The sequence below is a fragment of the Tyto alba genome, unplaced genomic scaffold (assembly GCF_018691265.1).
Source record: "Tyto alba isolate M040663 unplaced genomic scaffold, T.alba_DEE_v4.0 Super-Scaffold_19, whole genome shotgun sequence".
Taxonomy (NCBI): Eukaryota; Metazoa; Chordata; class Aves; order Strigiformes; family Tytonidae; genus Tyto; species Tyto alba.
The window spans coordinates 5,145,604-5,166,711 of record NW_024881281.1 but is presented as its reverse complement, the minus strand read 5'-3'; the positions used below and the strand labels follow the sequence as shown (position 1 = coordinate 5,166,711).

The following is a 21,108-nucleotide window of genomic DNA, read 5'->3' as shown; positions in this document are numbered from 1 at the left end:
GTGCCCCAGGTGGGTTGGGAGAAGGGAGACCAGCCCTCGACCCGCCCCCACGTTGGCCCCTCTCTGGGAGAACTGCCCCTAAACTCACGCTCCGTCTCTCCCCATAACCCACAGGGTAGCTGAAAAGGAGCCTATCAACAAGATGTCACTCCACAACCTGGCCACAGTCTTCGGGCCGACACTGCTGAGACCCTCAGAGGGGGAGAGCAAGGGACACCTCACCCTGGCCTCCGACATCTGGTCCCACGATGTGATGGCCCAGGTAAGAGCCGTGCTGGCAGCGGGGGGCCACAGCCCACACCAGCACCCCTGGTGGGGGGAGTGGAGGGATTTTTTACCTGCCTATCTGGGTAGATTTGTCACTCTTTGCTGGATGTGGCTGCACAGGGACAAGATGGGAGGTGGCGGCTCTGCCCCTTTCTGGCCTAACACCCCCCCCATTTGCCTACTACAGGTCCAGGTCCTTCTCTACTACCTGCAGCATCCTCCCATCTCCTTCACTGAGCTGAAACGCAACACACTTTACTTCTCCACGGACGTGTAGCCTGCAGGGTGAAGGCACCAGCTGCAAACACTCCCAGTTCCCTGCTGGGGGACACGGACTGGATCGTAGCCCCCCAGGGAGACCGGCCCGGACCCAGGATGGTGCCGCCTGCAGCTCCTGTACAATCGCCTACCAGTGGCCCGGTCCCACCCCAGGCGCCGTGCCTCTCTGTAAAGTAGTCGTGTCTTATGTCCCTTCTTGTGTTCAAGAATTGTTTTTATGTATATTTGTTCAACGGAAGAGGTAGTGACTGACAAGGGCTGTGGACACAGGCTTCCCCCTTGGCTAGTTTTCTCCTGGACTCCTGTCTGCCCGCTCACTCCTACCAGGCAGCCCCTTGTCTTGCCCAGCTCGAAGCCCGCAGCGTCTCATGAGTGCCTGTTCCGCTGCCCGGCTCCCCTGCTCCACGCCTGCATGTGCAGCACCGGCTCGCTTCAGAGGCTGGGAGCTCACGGGCTTCCCTCCCTGGTGACGGTGACGACCAGCTCAGCTTTGGCTTGCTGCCTGCGCAAACGTTGGACCCCATGCCTGGATTCTGCCCTGGCCCAAGCAAACCTGCGACCACGAGAGCGTAGGAGCAGGGTGCTGCTTCCACCTCACCACGTCTCTTCTGGGTGCTTTCAGGCCAGTCCCCTGAACAGCCCTTATCCTGTGCTTTGCCTGTGTGCACGTAGCGTGGTGGTTACTTCCCTCGCTGTACCTCGCCTCCAAGTAGCGTTTTGGGGTAACTCATCACACAAGGCTGGAGCGAGAGGTGGTGTGCTGGTCTCAATCCACGACAGGTTTGAGGGATGGCCAGCCAGTTGGGTCTGTTTCCTCCGCCACAGGCTGACCCCAGGTCTGTGCTCTGGCACCAATGGGGTCCCATCAGGGCACACGGATCCCACAATTTCCCCAACAAGCCATGGCAGTACGCCTGTATCTCTGCCGTAGCGAGGCACACACACCCCAGTCAGCCCAGTGTTGCTGCGAGGGTTGCTGATGCCGGCTGCGCCCTGTGGCAGAGCCTGCCGGGGCAGCGGGTGTTCCTGCCATGGCCATGAGAACGAGGAGGTTTTTGTTTCCCTCCTTGGCTGCCCCAGGCAAATGGCAGCACACGGCCCTGCTCTGTGCCAGCCAGGCTGCCAGAGGCAAGTGCTCTGCGGCAACTGGATGGTGACCCAGACTGGAAACCAGTGCAGAGGGATGGGAGGAGGAAAGACTTCGTGGCCCTCGCTACTGAAGGCAGAAGTGCTTCGTTTTATTTTCTCACAAAGCAGTTGTGCTGGGTTAGCTTTGCCCAGCCAGCTCAGGTCTGTTTTAGTTAGTGGCTCCAGTTCTTGAGCCCCAGGCTGATGGCTGGGGTTGTCACACCATGTCCCAAGGCAGGACAGCCGCACGCTTGCGCTCACTGCCAGGCTGTGCTCCAGCCACCCGAGTGCCTGGCTCCCAGTATGTCCCCCACCCTCCCACACTCACAGGTAGGTGCTGGTACCTGTTGGGACACGAAACCTTTCGCTCTGTGAGCCGAGTCCGTGTTCTCGTGGGAAAAGCCCCCCCTCCCCGATCGCGTTGGCCCCGTGCTCTCCTGTGCCAAATGGAGATGGATGAGAAGTGACCAAGCGTAGCCCTGCTAACAGCGGCGTTGCCTTTACCTTCCCGACTAACAGACTGTTCCCGGTAGAGCCCGGCTGACTGCCACCGATGCACCAGGTATGTCCTAAGCCCACCTCCCCAGGGAAGGCAGCACCTGCCAGCCCTGCACCAGCAAAGCAACTAAAGGAGGGGAGGTCTTTCAGTCCCCCTCCAAAGGGCTCACACTCCAGACCCTGCTCCTCTTGACTACCAGCTAAACAGAAGGGAAACAGCATTGCAGAAAATAACCAGGCGTCTGTCTATGCCCTGGACCCAGTAAGGAGGCCGAGTTTTAGATCTGACTGCACAACAGATCCCTCTGTGTGTGTCTGATTTGTTACATGTGTCCAAGTCTCTGTCCACGATACTGTCGTTCCAGATGGAGACTCTGTACAGCCAAATCCCCCCTGCGACAATGGCTGGAGGCCCGGTCCACACAGCCCCAGCACAACAGGCTGCGGCCATCCCCGTGACTGGCTTTTGCTTGTCCCTACAGGAAGGAAGAGAGGGGGGTGGACTCTTGCAGCTACAGGTAGAATAGAACTGTTAATTAATATTTGACTTTCAAAAGTTGTTAAGGATATATTTTTGTTTGTGTTCTGTTTCAATTTCTGTAGATTATAAACTTTAAATGGCTGTAAACCATGTGAGGAGAAAAAAAAAATGTTAATAAAAATGCAAAGCCCCAACATTTGCACAAAAGGAGCCTTGTGGTGTTGCTGTTTGCACTAACTGATCACCTTGGCATCACAGCTTCTTTTTCTATTGTGGAAATCTCTCTCGTTGCACTTCAAGCCAGTGGTATAAGCACAGGCATTGTGCCAGGCAATCTTTTAAGAGACATCTTATGGTTTGGGCTACATCCTTGCATTTCAGTGCATTCTGGAGGAAAAAACCTGGACTGTCTGGAGCCAGCCTGGATTCAGCCCAGAATTACTCAAGCTTAAAATTCAGCTGACTTGCACAGCTCCTGGCCTGAGGATACTGAACAGGCACAGCAAGGGACATCAGGCGATCTGGAAACCTCATCTGATAGATCACATGGTGCTGTCTCCCCACTTCTTTCCATGTGGGAATGGGAAACAATATGCCTCCAGTCTGGCCACTGCCCACAGTATCAGCCAAACCACCCTGCTAGTATTGCACTTCCAGGTAAGCTAAGTGCTGTCACTGTTATAGGATATCAAATCGTGGATGCAAAGGAGGGGAAGTGGGTGGGAGAAGCCCTATTAGGTGTGTGCACTCCATCTGAAATCCCACTGCCTCAAAAAGATGAGGGTGGGTGTTTGCCCTTGCGGAGTGGCTCAGTGAAAGTTAAAATGAGCCTGAACTATTCTGAGTATAAAAATGACCCTTGAGGTCTGCAAACAGAGCTTGGTTAGAAGAGTGAGAGGGCTAATATGAATGCAAGTCAAAAAGGGAGCAGCTCCATGAGCTAATGAACAGGTGCTTAGAATTCAGTACCAATGTTCTGCAGAAATAACACTTCCCGCAGTGTACGACTGGAGCACTCAGAAGTGTTTCGGGGATGTGATGGGAAGCAGACTGTGCTAAGTGAACACCTAGTTATCTGTCTAACAGTGGTTTATTCTCACAACTCTGCTTTCTAGTCTCACTATCGAACTGCTGGAACTAATGGTGTGAGCCTGTGGCAGTTAAAGCAGTAGCAAGATTATTTGTACTCCCACAGCGAGGTTAAATCAGGCTAGCCAAGTGGCTACACAGAATTATACTTCTGCAACAACCTCTTTTTTTTTCCCCTTAAACTGTTTTGTTCATCTGCCAGTAACCACATGGTTCTAAGGCTAAGGATTTCTTTTTTGCTTTTCCCTTTAAGACATGGTAAAGAAATCTGGCTCTCATCTCTGTACTTGAAATAAGACAAGTTGTACAGATGGTGGTTTGTCTTCAGCTGGTATTTTAAGAAAAGCCTGGAACAAACTTATTTCTCCACAGGATCTTACCTCTCCCCAACAGAGTAGCAAGCTGCAAACTGATAACTGTTAAACACTTGAGGCACATTCAAATACACAGTAACCTAAATCACTGCATTTCTTTTTGAAGATTGTCCTCCTGTCTCTTTTGATGCTAGCAACAGCCTTAATCAAAATCAGACCCAAAGGATCGAAAAAGCTCAGAGTCCAGGCTTGTTTCCTGGAAACTGACAGTCAGCTGATCCATCTTGGAGATACTGCTCACTGTGCCTGGCTCCATCCTCGCGTACTCCCACAAGTCTGCCTGAAGCAGCACGCCAGGGCTCAGAGCCAGATTATTGTTAGTCATTCAGGAAAAGCGGCCAACACCATCCAGCTTGCACTGGTCAGGACTCCAAAGGCAGTGGAAAGGTAACCCTGATGGTTCTTCTGACGTGATGCAGGCTCTTAGCAGCAGCACTGGAACTAAAGGGAAACTTGCTCCCAAGGGATCCCGCTGTTACCGTAGATAGTAATCAATTGCAGCGGAGAAAGCAGCAAATCCACCACAGCCGATAACCCCTGCCTTCAAACCAGCTGCAATGCAAAAAGGGTGGGAATGAGACAAAATAGGAGATATTTTTCTTCCCAGGAACTAGCTTACACTGTGCTGGCTTGAAGAGCTTACACCTGCAGGAACCTGGTGGTCTGCTACCAGGGAACACTGGCACTACCACTATCCAAGGTGAGGGGGGGAACCTGGCACACACTGGATTTAAAACTACCATGGCTGGACTAGCCCAGCACACTGGCTGGGTGCTGTGTTGCAAAGTCTCCCTGCAAGGGACAGAAGAGAAAATGGCAGTTTGCTGACTTCAGTGCGCTCTGAACTGAGCGCTGCAAGTGGCTTTGCTGTTGGACTAAGGAGGGATAGGAAGAGCAGCTACTGCTGTGAAAGCTCTAAGAAGGTTAGGTCAGTGGCAGACACAACAAGCTCAGTTAGAAGCACTTTCAGTAGCACTTTATTTTCTTCTATGGTCTGTGGACAGTTTTTTTTCTTAAGGAGAGGTGAGAGAATGATATTTCTGATGAGCAGAGCAGCTCTCTTCCTACTTGAGGCTTTTCTCCAGATGTTGTTAGCACTCAAGGCTTTCCAGAGTCCCTACTAGTGCCTGCTGGACTAAAATCCCAGTGCTCCAGTTCTTTTACAGCTTTTACAGCTGTTTAAATTGATACGTGAGAAAGAAGGAAAGCATTTTACACACTGTGCAAATTAACAGCTACTGCCAGTGAAAAAGTATATAGAAGTACAGCTCTGTTAACACAAGAGCTGTAGTTTCAGAGAGTTTTTGATTCCATCTCCACGACATGACAGAAGAGTGTGGATAGCTAACACCATTTCTTGATTTTTTTTTTTCAATTCGATTCTGTTGATTCTCCTCCAATCTCACTGTCCTGTATGATCAACCACTCGCTACCCACCCATACCTTTCAAGCTGACAGGAAAGCAATAGAGTGTGCAGTTCTGCCAGTCTGGAGTACACTCTTGTGCTGACATCGCCATAACTCCATGCAGAGATTTGTAGGTGTGTGTTCCATTAAAAACACTGCATACTGCATAACTAAATTAGTCTTATCACAGAAATAATTCCTAGCAGGCACTACCAACCTCTGAAGCCGATTGCTCCTCCGGTGATGCAGCCGCTAATAACACTATTCTTCCAGTCTGACTTTCCACGATACTGTGGAATTAAAAAACAGAGTCAATAAGTAAATACAGAATAAACACTTGGCATCCGTACTAATACCAAAAAAGATTAAGTGACCTTCCAGCCCCTTCACAGCTGTGGATGTTTTCCCCTCTACTCTCAGCAGATGGCCCCCTGCACTCTCAAACGTTAAGACTTGCAGGGCCAGAAGAGGAAGGAACGGGTCACCAGATGTAAGACAAATCCATATGGTGCAATGCAGTGCTATGGCAAAGATTCCCAGGTGAGCCGATACAGCCCCCAGAACGCAGCACTCTGCACTAGCACCAGCTCAGAGATTTTAAAGGCACTTACAACTACCTAAGCGCAGCACTGAGCCTTGCCATGAAGCCTGGTTCTCAGCACAGACAGGAGCCACAGCACCTTGCTGACAAAGATGTACTATTTCCATAGCCAGAGCACACTAGTTTTTCATCAATGCAAAGATCTCTTTGTTCCGCTCTATTGTGCAAGCAGATACACTTTTCTTCTTAGTTAAGAACTAATTGTGTCTTTCAATTAAAAGGCAGTACTCAAATTCATAACTGGCCAATTTTCCTATTTAAGAACATGGATGATAGATTTACCACTGAGCTGCACAAGGACATTTCTTGCTGTAGGGGCAAAGGAAAATAGGCCTGTTACTTAAGAACTTTCATCAAAGGATCCCTTCCTGCATATGGATTTCTTAGATGCTCAAATTACTATGTTGCAACTCGCAGGTGAATGTTTCAAAGTAACAACAAGTACTTGTAGCTAGGGTTTTAAAAAGTAATGCCTATACTTGTCAATACATTCAGGACTTAAACTGAAAAGGGCTTCGCTATTGGATGTTCTTCTGCTCATTCTGTCAGAGAACAGCACTTCTGAAGACAGGTTTCAAGGCTGAAAGGCTTTGATGCCCAAAGGAAACATAAAAAACTAGCCTACTCCCTTGCTCTATTACAAAGGGGATATGCATACTTATTTGGATGCAGTAAAAGAGATTATTAAGTGTACAAGAAAACATTTCATAATGCTTAAGAAGTTATTACTCACAGATTCTACCACACATTCAGTGCAGGAGAACATAGCACCCACAATGGCAAAGTTCTTCGCGTAGGATATGCCTCGCTGCCCCATATCCTTGAGGACCTCTTTTGCAGTTGGTGTGCGATATGGATCCTTGGGATCAAACCCAACGTTGGTGTCAATGCCAGCTGTGAAGACACCAAACGCACCTCCTAGAACAAATCCTGTAAAAGACAAACAGTATAAAATGAACCTTGGCTGGATTCAAGCAGCATGTTCTCCACAGGCACCAGAGCACCGCTGCTCCTGCTGTCAACGCTGCAGCGTGGAATGGGCAGTGCAAGCACACAGCAGCCTGTCTCTTGATCCTACAGACACTGCTGCACACAGACTGTGCTGAGGAAAGGCTGTGAGCGACTCTTCTTTTGCAAGGGAGAAAAACAGACGGGGATCCCTCCCTGGGACCTGTGACAGACACTGGAGAAGGCTTAGAGGAAGGAAAATGAAACACGGGCATCCCTGTGCTCCAACCTCTTCTCCATCCACACCTTTCCCGAGGTTCCGGGGATCCCCTCCGCTGATAGTTGCCCCGATCACCGCTCCCCCTCAACGCCCCGTCCCTCCAGCCTCCCCGGGCTCCCTCAACTACCCCCCGCCGCACCTCCCACGCAGGCCAGCGCCGCTTTGAAGGCGCAGCTCTCCATGGCCCGCTCCACCATCTTCTGTTCCTCGCTTTTAGGCGGGCTGGGGATGCCGCCGAGAGCGGCGGGGTCCCAGGCGCGGGGCCGCCGCTGCTCGCCCACCAGATGCTGCAGCAGCAGGCTGTACTGCAGCGGCGGGGGAGGCGGCTCCGGGCCACCCGGAGCGGAAGGCGGCGGCACCGCCGCCATGACCGGCCTCGGCCACCCGGCCCCTTCGAGGCGCCGGTAACGCGGCTCCCGGAAGCGGTGGTGGCGCGCGGGGGCTCACGGGAGCTGTAGTTCCGCTGGGGGGAGGGGGAGGGGGAGGCCGCCGCGCTGTGACTACGTATCCCAGCGTGCCCGGCGGCAGCGCCCTCCCTGAGAACTACAACTCCCAGCAGGCTCCGCGGGGCGTCTATCGGGGTTGGCGGTCGCTTGGGGCGGAGGGGGACTACATTACCCGGCGAGCTGCGCGTTGGCCTCCTGGCGGCCGTTAGCCGCGCTGCAGGTGAGGTGAGGGCTCCGGCTGCCGGAGCATCTTCGAGAGCGGTGGCGGCGGCAGGTGAGAGCGGCTCGGGCTCGGGCTCTGGCTCCCGTTGCGGCTCCGGTTCCGGCTGGGGCTGGCCGGCGGATTCGCTTGGGGCAGCCCCAGGCTCGGGGGAGAGGGCTGAGGTGTCGCAGTGCGGGACCGGGTCCCTCTGCACTGGCTGAGGTGCGGGGAGGGAGCGGGAAGCTCTGAGGTGTAGCGGCGGCGTCCCGTTCCCGCCCCCCCCCTCCCCCCCCCCCGCTTCTTCCCGCCGTTCCCCGCCGCTGACTTCTGGTTGCGCTGGTGTCTGAGGGGCAACAGGTCCCGCGACGGGGCGGGCGGTTGCGGTCTCTCCCCACTCCAACTCTCAAGTGGCCGGGTCGAGGGCAGCCCTCCGGTGAATTACCGGGATGGGTACCGAGACCAGCTCCTGCCGAAGCCCTCGCCCCGCGGAGGGCGGTTCAGGCTGCCCGGTGTACGTGTGGGGAGGCTGGAGCCCGCGCAGCCCGCGGTTTGCCCCAACCGCCTTCGAGCGTCTTCTGAGGTGAGAGCTGACGAGCCTCCGTGTGCGAGCTCCTAGTCAGAGCTCAAAAAAATATATCTCCGCTCTTCCGTGTTTTCCACAGCCTAGGTGAAAACTCTAGAGTATCAGGCCACCTCCGGTAGCTTTTTCGAGGAAACCCTGGCTGCCTCTGGCGTAAAGCGGCAGTTTTACTTCAGGACCTGTGTATCTCAAAAGGGCTTAGAGAATAACCAAAATCTGTCTTTCCATTGCAAAATGCGAACTTAGCTTGTGTCAAATCACGTAGAAACCTTGGCTCTTCTGTGCTTGTTCTGTTTGATGATGAGGTGAGAAATGGTGCTTTCCACCCTCAGTAAACAAGATAATATGAATATTAGGAATCTTCTGTGTGCTTTGCTTGTGTTTCATTTCCTTTAGCCTGTTCTCCTTTCTTGTTCTTGTGGACTAGAACTGGTTTTCTGTTCAGGTCAGTATAAGTGAAGATAGGTATGCCTTAAAAATAGCATTCTTGACTTATTTTTTGATCTTTTTCTATTTTAATTTTAAAAGTTACCCATAGGTTTTTAACCCTTGAGAAATAGCTGCAATAGTTTCAATAGTATGCTTCGAAGTAGTGTATTTCAATAATTGAAAATTTTTTAAACGATTTAATCATTGTTTTTAAACAATTAATTATGAAATCTTCCTGATACCCTGGAATGCAACTCTTTAGAGATCATGAAAGATCATGAAGTAATCACATTTTTTTTTTTTTTGTTTAATCCTTTGCACTTTATCTTGCTTCTCTCTTAGTTTAGGACTGGATCCATAGGTTTAAACAACAATTTAAATTTATGGGTTTACCACTTCAAATGTTTCATTATACGAAGTTTGTTTTCAGCAACTTTCCTCTTAAATTCCACTGCCCTCTACTGGCTGGATCAGTAGGATCCACCTGTCCAGTGCTCTTCCCTCTCCACACTTCAACTCCCTTTTTTGTTTGTTTGTTGATTTTCTTTTTTTTTATTATTATTATTTTATTAAGGTCAGAAACTGTTGAAAAGCATACTGGTAAAATCTACTAAGTCAGTATCTTTACAAGGTAGAGAAGTTTGCTGGCAGGATGATATCCCTAAGGAACCCAGAACTTTAGATTTCAATCTTCTCCTTGATGCAAAATAACCTAGTTGAACTGATCTTGAAGTCACACTGCAAAGCCTATTTTCCAAAGGCATAAAGGGAAAAAAAGGTATGTTGGATTTGGAATCTGAGCACTGAGAGTTTACATGTATAGCTGGAATATTATTTTTACTTTCTTTCCTCTGTTCCCAGGTTTTGGAGAAAATGAAGGGTTACTGTTTGTAAATATAATATATTTGTTTATAAATATGTTATTAATTATGTAAAATAATTGTATTTATTAATATGAATGTATAAATGTTATGTTTTTCCCCCTTAGGTGTTTAGTTTTCTTCTTTTTCCATTCACGCTGTTTTGTGTTCTACATATGAACAAATACATGTGCTTGAGTATTTGAGTAATCTCATCTGCCTGAACAGATTTTTCCTGTGAGCGAAATCAGATGGGGAATTAAGACTTGGGGCGTGAATCTGAGAGTTCAACACATCTTTGATAAATAAGTTGCTCACATGAAACTTTCAGCTGTTTCTTTTTCATAAAACTCTGAACCTTGTTATTGCAGATGTGTGTAGCTGATGTGTTTGATCCTTTTTCTTCATCACACTCTTACTGTCTGAGTGCTGTCCCTGAAATCACACTTTCATCTTGGAGCTGTCAAGTCCAGTGTAAAAGCTTAGGCTATTTTTAGCTTTGCCTAGTCCCAGATGAAATACTTTATTTTCGTGTGAGTGTGCCTCTTTCCTGAGTGATGACAGCATTAGGTGCAGATAATCATGAGGTTTTTCTACATCCTGCCATGGACACAATGCTCCAACGTGCTCAGTGTCTGTTTCAGCAGAGGGCAGCACATGGGGTTATTAAATAATTGCATTTTACTTGACCTTTACAGTGACTCAGTCTTTCTCCCACACTTCAGTATGCTCCAGACAGGATAAACCTTGGAAATAATGTGGTTTTTGTGTCTGAAATCCCGTTTTTGCATATGTCTCCTAGTTGTAGAGCTCCCAGGTTTTGAATAGTATTTGACTGTAATTTTTGGCATTGCTGTTTTAAAAAAAAAAAGTTTTCACAGCACTCTGGTAAAGCTGCCAGTTCCAAGGTCTTTTCTGAAGTTATCTAACTGGGCAGGAAGGGGCTGAAGGTAGAAGTAATTCTTTTTGCCTCATGCCTACCTGTCTAAACCTTTTTTCCCTTACCAGAACTGTGATGATCTAGGGGAATGAAAGGAATAGTGGATAAATTAGTGGATATTCTAATGAAAAAAGGAAAAGCTTTCTGTCACACCACCAACAGAATAAAGTATGGCTGCTTTGCAGTTGGTCACACTGCCAACCTTGCCTCTTATGTAGCAAAGAGACTTCCAGCGGCTACAAAAGAGCTTTGGGACCTGCTGGGCTCTGATTCTGACAGCAACACTTAATCTTTTAATTCTATAGTCTCCTTATATATATATCCAGTCTGATGCTTTCCTACTTCTCATTCAGGTTGTAAATGTAGGGGTTTTTGTTTATTTAAAAAATTTTAGATTTGAAAGGGTATTGGAGAAGTGCTTTGTGAAATATAGCTAAATTCAGTGAAGGAAAGTTGCTTTAACTTCTGTACTTGGCTTATATGAGGTTAACCAATTTATTTGCTTGAGAGTAAAGTTATTTTTTTCTTCTGAGGTAGCAAGGCTTTCCATGTTGGAGAATACTGCCCCTACCATGGCAAACAGCTAAAGTACTGAAAAAAGGCTAGATTGTAGCTAGATGGCAGATATATGGGAGTTAAAACTGAAAAGGCATCCTGACTCACTGTTTTTTTTTTTTGATTTTTTTTTTTCCTCTAGGTCAATATAAGATAGACTGCAGAGAGACCTATTTCAATGAAATGTCATTTTAGGACCATCAGACTTGTTCCTTGTGACTGTTCTGTAACTCTGAGAAGAGCAGGATGTGGGTTTTCAAGATGATTTGATCCTGCCTGCTCTCTTTAACGTTTTATATCTCAAAGTGCATGCCCCTTTTAAAAGTAAGGTGGTTTCTTTGTGTTTGTCCTGCTTCAGCAAGTTACTCCTTCCCGTCTTCACAATTTCCCTAATACTATACATACTTATGTTTTCACCTATGAAATTCGAAATGCACTTGTGTTGTAACTCATGGTCTAAAAAAAGATCTGTATAAAGTTTCAGACATCATCATCTCCCAGGGATGTTAGCTGTTGCTATAGAAGCCTAAATTCTCTTTTGAGAGACCTTTCCAATATAAAGAAGTTGATACTGGGGGAAAGTTGTCATGGAAATATGCAGCCAAAAGAGAAGGGAAATCTCAATTTGATGACTGTTACATAGGCTTAGCGAACTTGGTGAAGTGGCTTCATATCTAGAGATCTGATTCTGCAGATTATCTTCGTTACATTCCAGTGGACTGGAACGCTACAGACTAGAACCTAAAGAAATAAATTATTTAGCATTTATATAACAAAAGATACCTCTTCCACTCAGTGACCTTCATATTTGTCCAGATTAAAATTTCCTTACTGCATAATATGATCTAAAAAGCAATATTGCGACAGTATTCCTTAAGCAACCCAACCCTCCGGATGAGGAGGCGAGGTCCTTTTTGAGCCAAGTCTGTGGCTGCATTGCAGGAATGGGGCTCATCGGTTCCCTGGTGTCAGGCCAGTGGGGTGGGTGCAGAGAGTGGTGTTTTCCACAGCTGCCACTGGTGTTGCTCTGCTGGAAGCATTCCCTCCAGGTGATGTTGGTAGGCCAGGGAATTTCCACTAGCCTGTTTCTAATGTGGGATGAGCTGTAGCACAGCTTTTTATTATACTTCTGGCAGTGACTGCTCTGAAATGATTTATAGAGCTACCACTATTGAAATGAGGCTTTCAGAACCAATTTTGAGATGACTAACTAAAAATAGTTTATTCTGCAAGCTTCAGTGCCATTTCAGATTTGAACAGGAGTCCTTTGTGTCCAGCTGGTATAAGCAGATCTCTCTCCATACATTTCTTGTCCACTTACACCATCGCTAAGCCTGGTTGGTCCCCTGGTTTCAAGCTTTTTGTGTCTTTCTTACTAAAGCCTCCTGATATCTAATAGATGTGATTATGAGTGAGCTGCTTTTAAATATCTATTACCAATGTCACCATGGTAACTGCTGTAAGAGTTTCTTGCTGGTAGAAGGTTTCCAGCTCCCTGAGATACAGCAGGGCAAAATGTTTAGGCTGTTGTTCTCATGGTTTGAATGAGATCACATATAGAATCAAAGATGAAAAAATAACATATTTCTTAGTTTTGATAACAGTGAACGTTAATGGTACTGAAAGGAGTCAGATTGATTCTGGAGTCTGTCCTCAGAGAATAGAGGACAGTTACACAGGCAGGGATAGACCAAGCTTTCCCTGGAGAGCATGCCTTCGCCAGCAAGCTCCTGCAAGAATAGGAAAATGTCGCTTTATTTGACTGAGACAACACTTGGCCTTTCTTTCAATACTGTCAACAAGTGAACTAATTAGTCCTAATGAAGGATGTGAAATTGTGATATTCCACTTGCCACACGAGCAGGCAGAGTTGCTGAGTGATTCAGTGTGGAGTAGAAAAAAAATTGAGCTGGCTGGTGTGTTCTCATTTCTCTGTATTTCCAAGCTGCTACTTTTTTGCTCTAGGCCTTCAGCTGCTGTGTACCAAGCTATCAGTGTCAGTTCAATATCCAGAGTGACTTTCCTGCTGTCCTGGATTTCCTGATCTTCCCCTTCTCTGATACCTGCTTTCTTTCCCAAGTTCTTGTTGCACAGCCCATCAATCCTCTTTTGCTCTGTAATGACAGTTGTTTCTATAGGCTTCTCCACATGACAGGTTCACTAATGTTCCTCATACTAACTCTGACATCTCAGGGGGCCGTTTTGCTTTTTATTTATTTAATTATTCATGGTAAACAGGTCACAAACTCCATAGGATACTTCTTCCTTTTCATGCCGTCTGTTCTCTTGCTTCATTACCCTCCTATTTAGTATCAGCTGGAGATTTTAAATTATCACTTGCTTTTATAGAAACTTGGAAAGCTGAGCACCTATTTCTGCCACTCTCCCATTTCATTAGCTGAGCCTGCTGCTTTTGGCATTTAGGCCTTCTACCTTGCAGTGAGGGAGGCTTCCACTTGTGTAATGGGCTGTTCAGCATAGCTGTTCTGAACAAGAAAATGGGAGGCTGAGCTCATGGACCTTGAGGAGAGGTGCAGTTTGCATTCACTTTCTGTGTTTGTGTGTGGGGACAATTGACATGCCAGAACGAGGGATACTGTGCACCTCTGATGGAAAGAGTTCCGCCTATCTGGAGGATGAGTTCATGCTGATGAAGTGCTGATATTTGTCCTTACCTGCCTTGTAGGCAACATGATCCAAATACTAAGATCTTTTTTTGCTGAGCTTAAAAGTGCTCATAAATGATTTTAGTTATTATGTTTACTGTGTGACAAATTTGGACTGGGGGTTTAAAATCTGAAGTGATTATGATCACTAACCAAGAAATCTAAGGAAATAATTTTCACAAGAAATCTTCAAAGCAGAACCTGGCTTTCAGAATGGAATTTGCTTGCTTTATAGCACCGCATATTTCTTAATAGGTTATGCTGTACCAACTGTGGTTAATACTGGGAAGATCTCAGTGTTTGGATACTTAAAATTTCAACTGCATGGTTAAATTTCATAAGTATGCTAAGTTGATTTAAAAATTTAAGTAGCAGCAAACATGTTTGTTCATACAAGCTGTCTAGAAGCAAGGAATTGCTGAGCTTTAATATAGATTCTCTCTTTTTTCTGGAGATGATTACGTTACCAAAGCCAGACTTTCATGCTCTAATTCTGGGTGCCTATGTATGCACATTTCCTGAAAAACTGCTGATTTATACGGGAGCTAAAATCAATGGGCACTGTAAATCCTTACTAGCTGGTGATATTTTGTCAGTAATTTAGGTGCCTTTGTTTTCTTACCTGTAAAATAGATGAGTTATTAAGCTACTGCAATGATTAGCTGATTCTGTTCAAGTCATCTGTAAAAGATGCAGAGTAAGAACAAGACAGAAACTCTAAGACATTGTTATATGGGGAATCAAACTGTACCAATAGCTTTTTTTTTCTGAAATCCTGATCTACATTAGAGGGCTTGTTCGTCTCCTGGGACATGAACTCCTTGTGCTTCATTCGTTTTCTCTGTTCATTTGTCCTAGTTTTTGTTGCTGCTCGGCTCTCCATGATGTGTCAAGGCACCCTCTGCAGTTCTGCTTCCATTCAGGGGCTGTCAGCACTTCAGTGCAAGTATGTCTGAAACAAAGCTGACAACTCAGGTCTTTTATTTGCATCACCCCAAAACATACCAAAAAGTTCAAAGGATGGGGCATTCCTCCACCATCCAATTGGGGTTTTTTAATTCTAAGGCAGCCTCCAGCACACATCTTCTCCAGGCCTTCATTTTCCTGCACAGCTCTCCGTTGTCAGTGATCAGCAAAACTTAAATGAAATGGTTTTCTGGTCAAGGCTCCTCAGGGTTTCTAAAGGATACCTGTTGTAATTCCTTTCCCGTTAGATAAGATGCAAGCTTTTCCAGCATGCTATCCATTGTGGACAAAAAGGAAAGGTTGCAAGTAGGATTGTGCAGTATTTTGCCTGTGTAGGTAGTAAGAACTTGCTGTGCTACTTGAATATGGTAATTTTCTATGAATTGTTGATGAACACCACATTATAACTTATATATCAGAAGACTAACAGTGAGGAATAATAAAGACTGGAGATACTCCCTTTCCCCTAAATCTTTCATTTAGTTACTGAAATAAAAAATTTCAGTTAAGTAAAAAAGAGCATGGAAAAAGTCTTCCCCTTTCGGGGAAGAGCACGGAATATTGCCTCTTTCACATATTTAGATTTACTTGCATTTTGAATAGAAGCATGACTTCAGTAAGGGTCTCCTTGGCTTGTTGCTGTGTCTCTGAGGCCTAAGAAAGTGCCAACATTTGGAAATTGCAAAGCAAAAGAAACTTTGGATAAATGTGTGCAAAAGTGATCAGAGTCTTAAAGATGTGAAATACAATGAATATTCTTTTACCACATAGATTTCCTTCCTCATTTTGTCCTTTTCAGTGGGTTGGCTTTTTTTTGGTAGACAGATGTCTGTTAACTCTTCAGTGTTCTTGTTGGGAACAACGGAAATGCTGAAAAATGCTGGCACCTCTTACAGACTCTTACTTTTGAAACAGGCAGTTTCCTAATTCTATTTTTGACTGACTTGTGGCTGTTCCCTTGGAAATTTTAAAGTTGTTGTCTGGTCTTCAGAAATTTTGGCAATAGGCACTAGAGGAAGCTGTTTTTCTGTCTCCTGTAGCACTCTGTGTTCCCTAAAACATATCTGCCTTTTTTCCAAATTTAATGATTCTAGTCTCTTCCAGCAACAAATACATTCTCTAGTTGCCGGTCAAAGCTGGTAGCCATGCCACAGGCTGAGCTCCTCAGGTCTATGAGTGGGAACATGAAACTGTGTAATAGTCTCTTAAGAACAGGGGAAAAAAAATCAGTGTTCTCCAAGTCAGCACACACAGCTTCCTTGCAGTGGTGGAGCCTTTTTGGCAACAGTTGCAGGAGTTCACTCTTTATATCCACCCATTTGATCAGCATCTTGTTAACTGAACAGCAGTTGTTTTTGTCAGAATGAAAAGTGGTGCCCCATGATTCATTCTGCAAATGTCCACTAGCTGCTTGAACTTCCTGACATCTGTAGTGGAACTGAGAAAATAAAGAAGTTTGTATCAGTTATGCACAAAAGGGAAGAAAGCAGGGAGTAAATGCTGTCTCAAAGCCATGGCCTGACTCCACTAATACCCACTGTCTGATGCAGACTTTCCTTTGTAATTACTTTTGGTTTTGTAACTCCAGACAGCAATGTTCTAAGTCTTATAACTGAATTAGGGACTTGCTTTAAAAAGACATTGTTATTAACATAGTAGCCTTGTTTATGGACTTTCTCTCCTTTGTAATTAAGATCGTTGCATAAACAATCTTAAAAAGTTAAGTAATATGCATAAAAAGTTAAATATAGCATAAATATCTATAAATGCAAAGATATTTTAAATCTTGTTCCTTGTGTGAGCCTGTCTTTTTTTCCAGACTCTTTCTGTGCATTTGGTTCCCAAATGAGCTATGCCACTAGAGATTCTGCCCTTTGCCCATTCCATTAAGTTGTGTCTCATCCATATTCGTTCTTGTAAAATTGCACAGGCAATGCAGGTTGCAACATAAAGCACTTAAATTCTTCAAATGCAGTATTTTAAAGGTGGATTGACTAGTGTGGTTTGGTCTTATTCTCTTGTACCTTCTTGCAGAGTTGTTGGAGCTAGTAGATTGAACAGCATGCAAGCAATATGCTCACTGTTATGTTGTCTATCAACCAAATTTACCAGCTGGGTGAGAACCTGGCAGATTCTTCAAAAAAGTTTATATCACTACTTGAAATTGTTTTCTCATCCTGGCTGTGTGAAAGTAATTACGGTTAAGGCCCTGGACAGGCCACAAGCTTTCTTTATGAGCCTGGCCAACTCACTTTAGCTGTCTGCTTCTGGGCTCTTTGTTCATTAAACAGAAAGGCAATTTTTCAATTCATAATGTTTTGTGCTGATTAATTCTTTGGTCTAAGTAAAGAGATCAGATAATTATAGCAATAAGTGCTACCAGAAAACCTCTAAATAAACAAATGTACTGTCTGGTCTTGTTGGGTTCGGGGAAATTGTATGCCACTATTCCAGCCTGTCTACCAAAGCTGAAGTATGTAAATTCTGACTGTCTCCTTACGTCCAAGCATTTTCATTTTTAGGTTTTACACAGCTTTTATTTATCAAAGCTAAAAATATCTTTGCAAATGAAATATAGTAGCTCATCTCTCCCCACTCCCCAACAACAACGCTGCTCTCGCACTGAGCCCATACAAACTCACCAGCAGTGGCAAAGAGACAGTGTGTTGCAGTCCAAAAGGTGTTTTCTTCAGACAAAGCATCTTTTCAGCAAGGTGTATGCTACTGATGTCTCTCCCAGTTTTGAGTTCTGGGTCCAAGGACTTGCAGTCGTTTGCTTCCAAGTCAGTGTTTTCCAGCTGTATCTGTTCAGTTTTGAAGATGGTCCATAATCAAGGCGGATGGAGTGACTTGCAGTCCCTCTGCTGGTTACCTAAGTGACCTCACTGCCTATGGATGTATCACTGAATGTAGTGTCACTTCCTCAGGGAGGAGAAACAGTGCATTACAGATCGCAGTGTCTACAAGAACTTTGTTAATATGAATGAGAAAGTACTGCCTTATCTGAGTTGTGAATAATTTCAAAAACTCTAAGTGTCAGATGTATAAAAATATGGAAAGGGTAAGTTCTACCTGTGATCACACAGCCTGTCCTTGGCTACTGAATAAACTGACAAAGTAGGCTGGATAGAAGGATTGGTACAGCAGGTGTTGGTGAACTTGAAATAGCACCTGGCATGATGGGTTTAGGGACTTATAACTAATAATGAATGCTTGAGACCTGCCAAACTTAGACCATTGTCACATGCTAAATAAGTCATGGTGTGGTCTTTTTGTTGTTCTGGTGTTTTAATATCTGAAGGCAAGAGTTCCTCACTTTTAAGAATATAATGAGAAAGTTGGATCTCAAATCCATAAACTTCAGAAGGATTCAGCTTGGACTCAGTTTGTGTCTTAAGATTTAGTTACTCTGCAATAACAGTAGTGGTGCCAACACTGAACTGAAACATAAATTTACTCTTGACATAACATTAGCTTCTTGTAAGCCCCTTTGGCACCTAGAGTAAGGAGTTCTGGAGGGTGTGGTAAGATTGAACCGTTCAGATGCTGCAACTCTTTTTAGCAACTCTTTTTAGGTTCATATTGTAAATCTTCCTCCTCCCTATTATGAGACTACAACTGTAGCTTCGATGTTGTTTATATGCTAGGTTCACACTGCTGGGAAAGGATCCCTCTGCCATTCAGGAGAGACGTTCTGATCTGTAGTCACAGTTTAAGTGTCAGATCAGAGACATCAGAAAGTGAAGAGCCTCCTCTCTGGACACAGTCAAACAGAAAGCCCAGTTGTAAACACCTTAGGTTTCTCTGAAACTCAGATTTAGATTTGATTTCGCTTTGCATCCCCTCTGTTTCCTCCAACTTGATGCCATTTTTGCCTCTCTTAACTCCGTTAAGACCTCTGACCCTTTCCTTCCTGTTTTCAGATACCAAACTTTCTTCAGAAAACTTAAGAAAAAGGAACATTCTTTATCATTGCTCACTCTTGTCCCTTATTTGCTCTCTTCTAAGTGAAGAACAGACTGACACTTCTTGGACAGCTCAAGAGGACTGATTCTAGTTGCTTCCTGCATAAAAGTCTCTGTCTTAATGTATCTTCCTTCTCTGCACACACACACTTTTCCACTTTTTTGAAGCAATGATGGAGACAAGGGAAATGTCGTAAGGTGTGCTGTCAGTGATTGCTGGCACTCTAGGGAAGAGATTATTAGTGTGGAATATAAAAGCTTCTGAAAGCTGCTTTTGTAGTTGCCTCTGAAAAATGTTCTCTTTCTATGGCCACCTCTTTGCCCTTCCTATGTTGTATGTACCTCATGTTTTTACTTGGTTGGATCATGCAGACTAGTCTGGGTTTTATGTTCTCTGCCCAGTGTGCAGTTCTGCTGTTGGAGATGATGGGTTACTGAAAGAAACTCTTCATCTGCTTTACCGATTGAAGCATCTCAGTGTTTTGGAGGTGGGATATAAATGGCTTTCTTGCATAAATCCTCCTTGCTTTGATGAAAATATAATATTTCTCATTCCCCTGAGTAAGCAAGTGTGCATATGTGTGTGCGTGTGTGTTGAATGCCAAAGCGCTGGTGAAGCCAGCTTGCTTCCGTATGTGAATCATTTCTCAAGCAGCTCTCTGTGTCTCACTGCAATGTGGTTTTCCTCTCAGGGAAGCACTCAAGCCCTGAATTTTCAGTCTGGCTTGCACATGCTGTCAGAAGCTAGTGGGAGACAGTTTTCTTTTTAATGCAGAAAAGAGGACAAGCTTTTACTGTAAGTATTTTAATATCTTTTATTTTTTAAGGTGGGAACAGTATCTCAAGAAGGGCTCTAGGATCAGTAATGTATTCTGAGTGAATGGATCTGCTTTGCTCAACACTTTTTTGCAGTATTTCCCTCTAAAACAAAAAAATGTACGGTGCATACAATTATGTATGAGCTGAAAATGGGTCGGGGTGGTCTGAAAGCCATTACAGCAACAAAAAAATCCCACCATGTGAGTCTGAGATCTGGCTACTGTATTTTTCTTCTGCTCAGCTACATAGATGTAATGACAGAAGGGTTGAAGCTGTTTCTGTGCCTGTTCCTGCTTTCTTCTCTGGCAATTTAAGGTTGTGCTCAACAGTTAAATGAAGCAGGAGCACAAGCAGACTTCCCTCTGCTACTGCATGTTCACGGAGTCCAGTCAAGAAAGGGCAGAAAGGAACAAGCTGCTGAGCAAATAGGTTTGGCAGCTAGCATCTCTGCAGGGGAACAGTGAAAGCATTGGGGAGCACACCAGGCGAGTACCCTCTTACAACACTACAGCAAAGAGCTGTTTGGATTCTCAGCAGGACCCTTTAATTGTAGCAGTTTAATAGTTGTCCTTAAAATTGTACTGTGGACTGAAGCTTGATCATAATAACAATAGTAATAATAATAGCATTTATATAGCATATAATATGGCAAAGTTGTAGAGATGTAAAGGATTACTGGTAGAACTGGTTTGGAACCAGGGATTCTCTACCCCCTTTCTTGTACACAGTCTAAGTTCTTCTAGATGTCCCCTACTAATCCTTTCTGCCTCACCTCCAAAAGGGACTGTTTTGCATGTTCTCTTCTAAATTATAGAGTGTTCTCTGCGCTTGTAACCTCAGCAGAAGATATTTGATTTGCTGAAATACAGTGTTCTTTGCACAATTTGACAGATAATGAACACAATACCTCATCCTATCATGGACACATGGATGTACGACCCATTCCCTTTCTAGTTCAGTTCTAAAACAATTTAATTTCATTATGTAGCCCACCAAGGTGGGTCTTTTGGTCTGTCAGTGATCCCCTGAGTCACGGCTGTAAACGGTTGATGGTGTTGCCTAAATCTGTTCTGTTCCTGTTTGGTATTAATACTTTCGAAATGCAGAGGTCCTCTGGTTTCTCCTACAGTTTTCAGGTTATGTCTCCATCTTTGCAAAGAACCCTTTCTGTTAGAAGTTCACACTGTCACTCATATAAATGTTCAGCAACTCCCAGTTTATTAACTTCAAGTGATCTATTCTGCACTTTAATGGAAGATAAATATCTCCTTAAGGGATAGCTTCCAGATGTCAATTATTTCTCTGCATTGTGATGGATGGAAAATGGG

At 44.9% G+C, this 21,108-nt stretch overlaps 3 protein-coding genes across 10 annotated transcripts in view; 2 read left to right on the top strand and 1 right to left on the bottom strand.

The window, feature by feature from the left end:
* The window catches only part of ABR (ABR activator of RhoGEF and GTPase), a 41,642-nt gene extending 38,782 nt beyond the window's left edge, over nt 1–2,860 (top strand). For 5 of the 6 annotated variants that reach the window (XM_042791428.1, XM_042791427.1, XM_042791429.1 and 2 more), the window contains 2 exons: nt 115–262; nt 455–2,860. In XM_042791428.1, coding sequence (XP_042647362.1) covers nt 115–262; nt 455–544 — 238 coding nt within the window. In that variant the 3' untranslated portion in view covers nt 545–2,860. The remainder of the gene's footprint in view (nt 1–114; nt 263–454) is intronic. The other variant, XR_006165211.1, reaches the window with a different exon arrangement.
* A 1,199-nt stretch (nt 2,861–4,059) lies between these two features.
* On the bottom strand, nt 4,060–7,775 carry TIMM22 (translocase of inner mitochondrial membrane 22). The gene is made up of 4 exons (XM_033004722.2): nt 7,492–7,775; nt 6,858–7,054; nt 5,741–5,813; nt 4,060–4,668 (listed from the first exon to the last, which is right to left on the bottom strand). The coding sequence occupies exons 1-4, from the start codon at nt 7,718–7,720 to the stop codon at nt 4,592–4,594; spliced, it is 576 nt and encodes a 191-aa protein (XP_032860613.2). The 5' UTR covers nt 7,721–7,775; the 3' UTR covers nt 4,060–4,591.
* Nucleotides 7,776–8,057: 282 nt separating this feature from the next.
* Nucleotides 8,058–21,108, top strand: part of SPECC1 (sperm antigen with calponin homology and coiled-coil domains 1) — a 98,496-nt gene continuing 85,445 nt past the window's right edge. Inside the window, exon 1 of one of the 3 annotated variants that reach the window (XM_033004733.2) lies at nt 8,058–8,072. The gene's annotated coding sequence lies outside the window, so the exon portion shown is untranslated. Of the gene's footprint in view, nt 8,073–19,672; nt 19,758–21,108 lie in introns of those variants that run through there. The other 2 variants (XM_033004735.2, XM_033004730.2) reach the window with 2 other exon arrangements.